Source organism: Varroa jacobsoni, unplaced genomic scaffold (genome assembly GCF_002532875.2).
Source record: "Varroa jacobsoni isolate VJ856 unplaced genomic scaffold, vjacob_1.0 scaffold_1053, whole genome shotgun sequence".
In the NCBI taxonomy this organism is placed as follows: domain Eukaryota; kingdom Metazoa; phylum Arthropoda; class Arachnida; order Mesostigmata; family Varroidae; genus Varroa; species Varroa jacobsoni.
In genome coordinates, this window is record NW_019213955.1 from 39,087 (window position 1) to 51,922 (window position 12,836).

The window sequence follows — 12,836 nt, forward strand, 5'->3', positions numbered from 1 at the left end:
CTTAATATGTAAATTTTGCTCGAGCCTATTATGAAGCTTATTATAGCTTATGTGCGGGCCGGGTGGCCAAACATTGAGGAGCATACAGAAAAGCTTACGGAAGTGTTTAAGACGTTGCTACTTACTGCTAGACCTGATGTCGAATCAATTGAAGAAAGATCAGCCTACAGAATTGTCACCTGGTTATCTAGATTCAACGTATGTATAGCGGCACACGAGATAACGCTGAACAGCTCAAACAACAACAGAAATATTGCGTCCACATAATTAGCTTTTACTTAGACGACCATTCTGATTCGAGGTTTTGCTCTGCTGTAAGTTTTAGCATACTTCTCAATAATTATTAAATAAAAGCAATAGTCTAGGTTCTACGAGCATGAAGGAAGCGTTCGCTGTTTAGTGACTGGATGCCAATTAATAATAATTAGACTTATAAACGTCACGTTAAAATCGAAAAAGAAAATTAAAGTTTCAAGGACGTGCTGGGACGTTTTATAAAGTCACCCACATAAAATTAACTAGTGGGTTTATTTATATATACTATAGTAGATGTGTGGTGATGCGATTCTTACGGTGGTGATGCGGTAAATCTCACTTGATATTATTAATCTCATAGCATAGGGGGACACGATATAGTCGTACGTTATATAGTTCAATGCCTTTGGTTACGTGCGGCCAACGCTGCATAAGCGTAACTGAGTGAAAGCCGTGCTTGCCTGTTGGAGAATTTTGTGCGTCCTGATATCTGGATACGACACGATTGTTTTTTTTTTTTTGCTAATTTGCCTTTTATCAGTTGAGAGCTCTAGATACAGGACCTAGTATATGATAGATTGTTATTTGTTAGATAATCAACTGCATGGCCCTGAATAAGAAACGTAAGACACATGGTAATTTCCACTAGCCTTCCCGTCCGCAATGCGAGCTGTGGACATCAAAACGGCCGGTCCGACGTTGCCCAAAGGTATTACAGTGATTTTCAACGTCCCGTAGTGATTGTCTGTCAACAAACCAACAAAATGAGATTTCCCTAATATATAAAGCAAGCACTGATATAGCGCTGCATTCCTTATGGCACGAACTCAGAGACATACAATCTATATAATAACAGCAGCACAGGGATGTTCTCAAAGCGGTGGCTTAAGTTCAAAATAGGATAGTTCATGGCAGAATAACACTAACAACGTCGATTAACAGTGTGGCCGATAATAAATATAATAGATAACCGCACGTTGAGCCACATTCGGTCTTCAAGAGCAGCTCTCTTTGAATTTTCCTTTTTGGTAAACTGTATTGGGCTACGTCGTCCTCGCGATAGCAACACATCAGCACCAGTCAGTGCATTAGGAGTCATCACAAATCGCAAACAATAGCTTTTTAAGCGGGTTCGAATAGCACTGTTCGTGTCCTACCGGACACCAATAGGATAAAGCCTATTTAATGTGCCAAGTGTGGGGCTCAGCACGGACAATAGGACTTATCTTCGATGAAACCACGACCCAGTGACTCCCTTTAACTGTTTTTTCTCCGTCTCACCAAGGATCTTCTTTGGATAGTTGTAGGGCTAAAAAGTAGTTACAGTCGCCTGTATCGTAACGATGTTACGGGGTACAGAAGACCTCGAAACACGCAGAGATCCATAAGTAACCAGAATGTAGAGAATATTTCAATTACAACTTCGATAAAGGAAATGCTGTAAGTTTATGCTTTAGAGGGGAGAACAGCGTGCCCTCTGTAAAACGCTAAGCGAATTTAAGAAGCGATCAGTAGAAACCGAAAAAGGTGAGCGCCATTTAAGTTATTGTCGTAGTCACCATAAAGCTGGAAACCTTCGCTGAAGCTAGGGGTGGAATATTTCTACAAAGGGCGCTCTCATAGCCTTGACCTTCACGACCTCCGTTCACCAACACTTTGATGGTTGATCCCCCATGCAAACAAACTTACATGATCTTATTTCGAATGCGTGCATTGTGTTATATCGTTTTTACGCTGTAATTTATATTTGTTCTATAGTGATGTTATTTTAGGTTGTGTGTTTATATAAGGATATAGGTACCTGGATCAAATAAGTACTTGGGTGGGTGTGGTATGTCGTTGTAGAATTTATGTATTGTTCAGGTTCTTATTGTGTGTAAATATTACATAAGGATTTTAAGTCTATTACTTATTACATTTCCTATAAAATAGAACCAAGGATCGTAGATACATGACTATAGGATAGGGAAGGGAGGATAGGGAAACTTCGGGAAAGACTGCTTGCAGGAACCAATGCCTGGCCTTTTTGATTTTACAAATTTTTGAAACAGACGTGCCTTATAATGTTTTTAAAAAAAATAAGGCAAAAACAACCTGTAAGGAATAGCCAAAAGATAATTCCACAAGCGACCAAATTTTGACCGGTTCTCGAACTTCGTCAATCCATTTGCTTGGAAGACCTATTCATTGAAAAAGGACGTTTAATGCATACACCTTTGTGGTGTGTCGCAACCGTAAAGCAAGCGGTAAATTTTAAATTGAGTTGGTATTAGCCCCGAACTCGCCGTAGATAGTCCTTTATCGCCTTAATGGGTATCTCCATATATGGCAACACCTACGTATGCTATATTAGCGGTATATTTCATAGATATCTATATCTATTAGATATATATTAGATATATAGATATCTTTAAAAAAAACACCCAGCGTATACGTTGCTTTGTAAACGAATAGGGAATTGCCTCATGAAAAGGAGAGTTCGGCTATATAGAACCATATGAACTAGGCACGGAAGAATATAGAAGACGTGATCAAAGACAAGTAGTTTCTTTTTTACTGAGACGTGCCGTGTCAAGCAGTCTATCTTTAATTAGTGATTCTGGTCTATGGACTGAGCTTAATTCTTTGAGAACTTGCTTGCGAAGTAATCAGCGCACGAAAGGAAGGACGTGAGGTAGTATAATCTATTGCGAATGCTCCAGCCTCCAAACGTATCATGCTTGTTTGTAGTCCAGAAGCAAGTGATGCGCTGCCTAAGAAAATGCGCTTAAAATACCACAGCCAAGATAATAGCAAATCTGTGAAGCTCTCCTTAAGTGATGTTCACGATTCTGTGCAAGCTTTCTCAGTACAAACGGTAAGTTGTTCTGTAATATGTTTTGTAAAACTGATCTTTACGTTTCGAACGAACTTGAAACACTGCATGTTATTCTTATCGTGGCCGCTGGTGAAAGTAGAAATAGATAGCGCCTGTCGGTTGCTCGTGCAGCAAAGAACGTACCATACAAAGAACTACCTAAGTTAACAGCGTATAACATTTATATGGTTGAATAAGTTGAGCCTTTGTTATCATCCACGATTGATAGAATCTTGCATCTGCACTTCGAGTAAACGTTCAAATTCATCTAACCTTAACTGGATTGATACCGCAATGACATACAGAATCTAGTCCGCTGGAGCTAGAATGAAATTCATATTAATCAAATAGAGACTTGGATACTCGGTCGATTATTTATGGGTACCAGTTTTCCGTTCACTTTAGCCTTGAAGGCCAAAAACTCCTTGTGGTAGAGTAGAGCGATCGGTTCAGCATTTAGCATCTAAGGACACACTTTAAGTACATGATAGCGTTCTATCATCTCGACGAATGTGTGGTGCGCTAGCTGCGTTCATAGAGTTAGTTTAACATCGATAAGTAAGTACTCTGTAAAAGAACCGCCTGGTTGACTCATTAAACAATAATAAGCAAGTAAGTCCCTAAGTAACTTATAGTCCCTTTACTAATTACATGACAGGAATGATACGATAAACAAACATAATTCTTCAACGGCCTAAGTAAAAGCAAGCGCAAGAGAAAACATATGAAAGACTTGCTGTGCACGTAAGCTACAGAGCGTGATGTTATCTTTAATTGCAAATAATAGCCGAAAAAGGGACACCTTCATTCAAAAACAACCAAACTTCTTAAACTTCAAAAAGGGGCGCAGTATTTCCAAAATGATACCACTATAGAATTTCGCCTCCTGATACGAATAGCACCGGGAACCTTGTACGTAGAAGCTGGTAAACGATTTATCGCTGATGAGAACAATTGGCTCTAAGCGTAACACTTCGCTCATACGATATAAGATGCATATCTAATGATATTTATTAATGATCATCATGTTTTTACCAGATTTCTCATAATTGTGGAAGAAGAACGGATTATAGCTTATACAGACATAAGTTACACAACAATAATCTCGCACAGTGCTTCGAATAACTTATAATACCTAAACTTCTAAAAATTCCAGAAGTATAAAGACTAAATCGAAATAATAGCATAAGACCCACGGCCAGCTGCTGGAGGCCCCGCTGTGGCTGTTTGTTTGTTTTGCTACTGCCGTTGTCTCGCAATCATTTTTGCTAAACTTGCACAATGGACAAGTTCTACAGCACGCCGGATGGGGTAAATGGTGAACTCATCAGGGAATTAATTCAAGCTTTTTGCCTTGGCATCCTAATATCTCAGAAAATCAACTACCAATCAAGTATAGGGGATGTTAAATTTTCAAAAATTTTCCGTGTACATTCTCATTTTTTTGCTCCGGTCTCAGTCTTCTCTACTGAAATATGTCGAAAAGAATTAAGAAGCACAGTTCCCAACAGGAATAAATAACACTTAGATATCTATTCCTAGGTCGAACGCGAGAACGTCCAATGCAGAGGGTTCGCTCTATGGCCCGACTTGGTTTTGGGTGTGTCTTTTTTCTATGACGACAGCGTTTTCGTTGATGATGGGTGTTCGAATAGGGCAGGCTCAAGCCCAGAAACTGGAATGCTTCGTCAAGATTCGAATCCAATTAGCCGCTAACGTCAACCAGCTTTCTGCCTATTCCCGTTTAATCTTCATTGTTCTTCCGTCGTCACCGGATGCTTGGCATAGTCGGACGCTAAAAAAAAGTTACGACATTTTTCATAAATCACTACTACTCCCAGAACGGTTACAGCATAGCCAAGAAGCTAGGCACTTTCCAAGAGACCCCAAGCTTCTCTCTGCCTTACCCTCTTCTTTCTATTTCCTTAGTGCCGGTATTGGCGTCACCGATTTAGAATTTCTTCACATGAGAGCAAGATGGCGCAGAAGTGACGCTGAAGAGACTTTCGGCAGGTTTATCGTTTACGTTGTCTACGTGTAGGTCGTTTTTCTTGGCTCGTTGTCCATAAACAGTCCTATTGATTCTATCATTCTGCTTCTTTCTCCGCGTTGTGCAAGTCGCTCGCCGTCGATCCGTTCTCTTTCGGTCTATCCCTCGCCACAACTGCTGCTGCAGCAGCAGCGACCACTTCAGTCATCCACTATGCGTACCGCCCCTATTCCCATGACAATCCCTTACTCTTGTTCCGACGAATTTATTCGATTTGGGCTGTAAAAACGACCATAGCGAGAATTCTGGCGGCGATGCGGGCAGCAGGGAGCGCCCAGTGTGATGCTTTGTTCATTTTTCTTCAAATTAAATTTTCCCACCAGTTCGACAGGCGGGCAACGGCAGACGGCGTCACTAACATCGGTTGGCCACGTCAGTCGGGCCTTCGGCAGACCCCGGACACGAAAGGCTAGCTTCAACTTCGACGACGGCTTAAGAAGGGGAACAGGATGAAAAGGATGAGGAGCTTTTTGTGGAAATAAAAGGACCGACTTGTTCTTCTTTCGATAAGGGGGTATGCCAAACGACAACGATGGCTTAGAATGATGCTTCCAACCGAGACTAGACAGCAGTCCGCTAAAATGGATGTCTCCAAGAACGATACAACCGACCTACGAACAGCTAAGGCGCTGCTATCAACTATGATATGCACCCTTATTTGAAGGCCTTCGAATTTGATTTCGCTAATTTCATCTTGTTCAGCGTAAGAAATATTAGTTCAGGTATATTGACATATTGATGAATATAGGAGTGCCATTCTTGATTTGGAAGGACATTGTCGAAGCTTCTGATCTTGACAGTCGGGTTATGTATACAATAAGATGGCATGGTAAAATTAGCCAGCAGTCAAATCTGCTGCACTGCCTGAGGAGAACGCAGAAACTCCAGCCTTGTTGATCTCTATCACATCAATACGTACCTCTAACGAAAGCCGCTCCGCTTAGCCTGGCCATTGTACGGTGCACTACTGAAATGAAACATAATTACGTTATTCAAATGGAACAGATTGGTCAAAAAGTAGTATACAAATGTCAGCAACAATTTACTATACATCCGCCATAACTGCCATGTTTCAGCCAAACTATTCCCTCCAGTCAGAAATGTTTCCATGTTGAAGAGCATGCCCAGCCGATGTCTGAGTTACTCCTTATCAGATGTTTGATAGGAAATTGTCAGATATCGGAAGAACAAGTATTTCACTGGATTGGCTCAGCAATACAAAGCTCGTTCCGCTTAAATGCTTGCAAGGTAGATTTTTACAATGCGCTTTGCAGTGTGTTACCTGGCATTGTTATGGAAAAGGATGGCCCGGTGTTGTGTATGTTATGTGTATCCTTCTTTATCGTCTCACCATTGTCAGTGTAGAAAATCCTTCTAGTTTAGTCGAACTAAACCATAGACGTATTTGGATGGAGTCAGTAGCTCAACTTAAGTTCGAAAAAAACTCCTAGGTAATTGTATTCATATATATAACGTATAGGTAACATTTATTAGCCGGTGAACAAATTGCTTAGTATCCAGGGTCCTCATCAAGCAAAGCGTATTTTTTTCCGTTAGCAGGTCGACCTTAGACCCAACACCATACACGGTACAAAGCTATTTTTGACTTAGGCAGAAGATGAACTGAAGTAAACGCCGAAAATTCATATGTTTTACCATCGACATGTGTATTTGTAGTTTCAATCCAAAGCAAAATTTCGCCCATGAGATTACAAGGGCTTTTCGAATCTGAAGCAAATGCTGGGCGTCATAAGGAGGCGCCAAATAACTTTTTGGCCAGCCTAATAGTTAGGGTAATAGAAAATGCTAGTTTACGGGGAACATGTAAAAATAGATTTATCTTTTATTTTGTCATAGTTTTACTACACGGTTAATGATTTTATCAGTAATACATCTTTCACGTTTCCATACATCGTTTAGTTAATTTGTCTTTTTTTTTTTCTGTGCATCATATTTCATTTGGTATACAGTTCTTTTGTCGCAGCTCTTCTTCACTGTTACTCAAAAACGTTATGGATTCATCAATCATCCACGGCTCGCTCATATCTACCTCTACTTCATGTATATCTATTAGACTTTTTCAATTTTATTTGCTTGTCTGTTTACGTTAAGTTCGTATCTTTCGCTCTCGCTCTTATTTGTTTATCCCTTTCTATTTTATGATCATACATATAGAGATTTCTTCATATATATGTGCTTGTGTGTATATGTACACAATCTTGTGTTTATTCCTTAATGTACAGATCTTGCATTGCTTATCACAGTAAAATACAAAATTATGTGGCTTCACATTTCGCTGTAGTTCTGTTGCAGTTCCACTTGTCCAATTTTCCGTGTAGCTAATCCAGGCCCAGTTATCCTTTGCCTTGCGCGGTCGCGATCAGCTCACCATGAGCCTATTATAACTAAGGGCCGAAACGAGCAAATATCTAAGATAGATATTTGTAGTATTTATTTGATGTAAATGTATTCGAGATGTAGATCAAATACGTTTGTGTTAAATAAGAGAGAAACGCTCCTGAGAACGATACTATATTCCAATAGATAATTAAGCCAAATAAATCGACCTCGTCGTTGCCGTAGTTATTACGCCGGAATATTACGTCCGGTTTTTAGGCAGGAATGTAGGGCATGTAGCTTATTGAGCCAGATTGCTGACAGTGATCCGGAAAATGGTCGTTTTCCGCTTTGTTGCGTACCTCCAAAACTGTCGGAAATTTCATAGTTTGTAGTCGAAGCCGGACATATTTAGATGCGTTTTGTTTTTCAAAACTAAGCTTCACTCAATTATAATTAGTCCCATCCACATATTCGTTGATGCTATGTACGCTCGTCAATCGGAGATAGCTCGTGGATAATGGCTTGCGCGTGGCTAGGTGAGGCAAATCAAAAGGTAAGCGTGTTACGAAGACATGTTTGCAGAAGTTCTGCGCACATAAATATTTGACAAATTTATCTTGTTTTACTTCTCACCTCCATTTAAATGGATCTACGATAAGTAGTAATCAAATCGGATGGCAAAGGAATTTCGGGTCACGAAGTACTGACCCATTTAAATGGCTTATCGGCTTCTGTCGAATAACTAAGCTGGCGTAGATTGTAGGCACTAAGTAACTTGTCGGCTTCGTCCGGGCACATATTGATTAATAAAATATTTGTCTTTCTACATGTATAATTGATAATCCAACTAATCTCTTCGTCTTAAGAACACCATTTAAACGTAACTGATCTTTTTTACTCACCTTTTGTAGATAGTAACCCACTAATCGAAACGTCAATTAGACCACCCGTTCTAATAGCAGGACAGCTTTCCTAATCGTTTCCCCTTTTGCCGTTCGAATGCTTGCAAATGTATCGGTTCTTGGTGATCCAGGAAACAGACGTGATCCTGCCAGTTTACCAAGATTTTTCGGTTTCTTATTTCTAGTCTATTTTATGCTTGCCACAGCACTAAACGAAACCCACAAGAAAGAAGCTTGTCTGTATAGGTCTTTTTGCAGATCTTTAAATCCTAGCTATTGCCCGTGCCCCATCTGAGCGTTCTTGCGTTGGCTGAATTCGTCTGTCTAGATGATGTTCGTGCATAACATGTCAATCCCTAGATACATGGCACTTGCACACTTAAGCAATCAATCAATCAAATTCCCCCTCAAGCTTTTGTAACCCCAATTAGTTTCACGCTATGACATAGGGCGACAACAATTCGCGCTATGTACATTCATAACATCGTTCGAAACTTTGTGTTTAGCTTACTTAGTACCATCTACAAATATAACCCCTGTGTCAAATACAAGCACGCTCACGTGTACTTGATTTTGTTACACTGGTGTTTTTACTGCCGGTTTTTACTTTTATCGAAGAGGATTCATTATTTCTGTACAACAGAGGAGAAATATGGGATAATTCCTCCTTAAAACACTTTGCTTATTGCTTTCAATCTTCGTGTGCACGTGTATTGAATCTATGATGGAATATATCCATAATGTGGACGTTAACCCACTAACCCCCCCCCGCCCCCCCAGTGAAACGGGGCCAAGTTTCGCTCCCGTTTCACTGGGTCATTCATTGCAACACACGTTTCCCTGCGTATATATACCTACTTTATGTACAGATAAATTGGGTCATATGTCGCTCTATTTGCGACAAAACGTTACTGACTGCAAATGCTGAAGAAGCAGGATGTATGTGCATCATCATCTGCTGTTTTTCTTTATATACTCATAATTTAATGGGCATCGCGACCTCTTTGGTAGGAAAAGCGTCGAGAGTAGGAGGTTTTCACTGCTGTCGCTGAGAGCGCTAGGATTAGGAAGGCCGATCCCGTACCCAGCCGATTATCTCAGCTCATTTCGAACGCTGCATCGATGACCGTTCGATGCTGTCGGAACGATTTGAGAATTCGTTTTCGAAGTTTTTCCATGTTCTCGATGACAAGCGTGTTCGTGGGCTCCAACGTATAGGCAACAGTATAATGATGAAACGCCGACGAATAGTCACCCTATAATAGTTTTAGGACCGTTGAAGATTAGACGGACGTTGCGTGATTCAAACAAAAATGCTACGAGTATAAGCAAATTCTTGCTGTTTAAAGCACCTGTGTCTTTAATGGTTATAGATAAAGAAAGAAAATTAAATATTATTGCTGTAAGACAAAACGCCTAACCTGAAGATGTCGGATGACCCCGAGGTTGATATGAGCGTGGGCAAGATCAGGCTGAAGTTTTATCGCTTCTGTATAACACTGCAAGTTGATAGCCAGGCACAATGAAATAGCATTACCACGGATATCCCACAAAACAGTTTACACACTAGTGGCAAATGTGCCGCAGTTTTTACTCTAGTAATAAATAATTTATGCCAACAAGCATAATGTCGTTACATTAAATCTTCTTCTTATCTTACATCTTAAATTGAAGCTTCTTTTATCGGTACTTACCTCGGCGGATCGGTTTAAATGACTGAGATCCTTAAGAATATCCCCATAATCAGCATGAAGCGGTGCACACTCACGAACACCTTCCGTCGGGCAAAGCTGTAACGCTTTTCTGATCCATACGGCTGCCTCGAGGCTCCGATTTGTATAACTGCACAGCAAAGCCATCTGACGAAGTCCATCACGCCAACCCTCGCCGGTCTTTTCTAAAGTTTCGGTGAGAACATGTTCAGCGTTTGTTGTATCTCCACGTGACAGAAGCATTTGCGCCTGCAAGGTTAGTACATCCCATATGGGCATAAGTAATGCGCTTAGCAATCAGTTTCTGAGTAACGCTAATCTATTTAAAAAAATAAAAACGCCGCGGCAAATTTTAACTCGTTTCTGTTGCTTGATTTTTTTTTCTTTGTTTATTCGATGGTCACTGTAATTGTGCCCTCAATCCTGCCAGTTTAGACATCGGATTTCATCAGCATAATTTCTTCGGAATTAGGAGAACAGCAGTAGCTCAAGAGTCACTTCAAATACTGCTGCTGGTGCAGTTGAAAAATAGAGCAAATGGGATCCAAGGCAAAAAGCCAGATCCTTTCTCTCTAGTCTGTTTCACTAGTTTGGGAAAAGAGATCACCCAGGACGCACAGCCAGTCTAAATAGGCAAACCAGGCAATTTTGCCGACAGACCGACCGATGAACCCACCAAACTAAGTAGAGTTATTAGGTGCCACCCCGCGTCGTCTTCCCTGAATATTCGCCCAGCACGAGCTAGAATCTTCTCGTCATTATATTTGTAGTCCTGCTTTCAGTCGTAGTCTCTCTTGTGCTCTCACAGGCTAGCGTCACTAGTCTCTGTGCCTATGTATATGTATCTGTAGGTCTCGAAAAGGGATCAGCACTTTCAAAGGGTTAGGCCTGCTCACAGACAAGCAGGCCACCCGTGCCCATCGTTCCGCCTCCCGTCGACGTTGTCCGCCGCACAAGTACGGCACACAATCGCTATTTCTACAAGTGACGCCAGTACCGTCCAATCACAGAGCAAATAAGCTCTTGTTCAAAGGGGATAGGCACTAGGTAGATGGCAGGTGTATTAAGATAGACATCAGGAAAATAAGGCCAACTGCATCCACAAGCAGAGCTGCAGACCACTGAAAAAAGCTGAGCAGGATCTCCGTTCATAAGTGTGCACATACAGGGTTATGTTAGATGGCAAACGCGGTGAAAGCGGATGGTGCAGCGTTGTGTCGAACTGGTTGTTGCTATATGAGTTAGGTTGAACCTAAATGGTGGGGGGGGGGGGGGGGTATAAGCAGGCGACTGCAATCAGTGTAATCTCACCCAGAACAGTTCCTTGCAGAACACCAGCAGCGAAGCTGACGTACATAGATAGCTCGACCCACGAACTACCTTTTAGCTTGCTATGAAAGACGACGGCGGGGGCTCGTGGACGACTTTGTAATTAACACGCATAGCAGAGGCACGCAACATCACTCCAGATGTGTCCCTGTTGGTACAGGGGTTGGAGTCGCTGCTGGCTCAAACCAAGAACGGAGAAATAGATGTCCCCAGTACTTATCCTTCTCTTTCTTTTTCTATCCACCTTCTCACCATTTCTCCTTTGCACAAACGCCTAGTGCCTCGGCTCACTGGTATTAGGTTGAAAACACTATAGACAAGAAAGGGGCGTCGTGATAAGGTGCACAGCATGCAATTTTGTACTAGCTCTCCACTTGGGCTAGCCCAATCGTTGTCGTAGTTGTCGCTCTTCCGTACTTCGTTGGATGCGGGCTCGTAAGCAACAGATATTCATCTTTTTTCTTATATCTCCGGTCGGTGTCAAGAGAAAGATTTATGCATACAGAGGGGACCCGGCCTGAAGCAAGCTGCGGCTGTACAAGTGTGCAGTTGTAGCGGGGATGCACAGCAAACATATTGAGACGAACGTGATCGACCTGGCAGCCCACCGAGATGCTGGCACGTCATTCATTGATTCTCAAAGCAGGAGTTCGTGAATGTGTACGTGTATATAGATACGAACTATGAGACAACGATGCAGCAGACGACACAAAATAGCATTTCGCCCAGTTTACGTTATTGCAGTTCTTATGCTTAGCATTTTAGGTTTCGCAAACAACTGGGTTTCTTTTCGATGTCCACGCAGACATGTTCAGACCACATAGATAGAGACTTTCTCTCAAATGATAGGCTCACGCCGAACGGCATAACCAATTATAACTCGATCTGAGAGCTTTTCGAGTCACGTACATTGCGAAACGGAATAATAATAGTATGCCTAAAATTGTGTATGTGGACATAAAAAAATTTGGCAATTCTGTGTGTCCATCAATAGTTCTAACCCTAACCCGTGGGCAGGTAAGGTAGTAGTCGTCGTCAACCTATAGCATGGAAATGCAATTTATTTAGCCCACTAAGCATATTTATTAGGTTCATTGGGACGAGTATGTCATGGATTTCAGTGCGGTGACCTGTCAGTGAGGATAGTGTAGCCGTCCATATCTATTTTACTTTTAGCAATATTACGTTATATATTTTAGCTCGTGGACCAATAGAAAACGGCACTAAAGGCAGGTACTGTTGCTACGATAAAGTCCAGTCGCTGGACAGCGTTTGACGGCGCTATTTAAGAGCTGCGTCTCTTCCGTTATATAGGACAGCTTTAATATTTAACTGTCATTAGAACCTGCGACATTCATTATGGACATTGCTGTCAGACCCCTTTCACTTGC

At 41.5% G+C, this 12,836-nt stretch overlaps 1 protein-coding gene across 2 annotated transcripts in view; it reads right to left on the minus strand.

Annotated features, from left to right (window-relative positions):
* Positions 1 to 6,972: 6,972 nt before the first annotated feature.
* The window catches only part of LOC111266102 (protein O-mannosyl-transferase TMTC1), a 144,092-nt gene continuing 138,228 nt past the window's right edge, over positions 6,973 to 12,836 (minus strand). The window contains exons 11-15 of one of the 2 annotated variants that reach the window (XM_022843287.2): positions 10,099 to 10,365; positions 9,826 to 9,903; positions 9,405 to 9,660; positions 8,405 to 8,550; positions 6,973 to 8,034 (exon numbers count right to left, since the gene is read on the minus strand). In XM_022843287.2, the coding sequence (XP_022699022.2) occupies positions 9,502 to 9,660; positions 9,826 to 9,903; positions 10,099 to 10,365 (504 nt within the window). In that variant the 3' untranslated portion in view covers positions 6,973 to 8,034; positions 8,405 to 8,550; positions 9,405 to 9,501. Of the gene's footprint in view, positions 8,551 to 9,404; positions 9,661 to 9,825; positions 9,904 to 10,098; positions 10,366 to 12,836 lie in introns of both variants that reach the window. The other variant, XM_086970785.1, reaches the window with a different exon arrangement.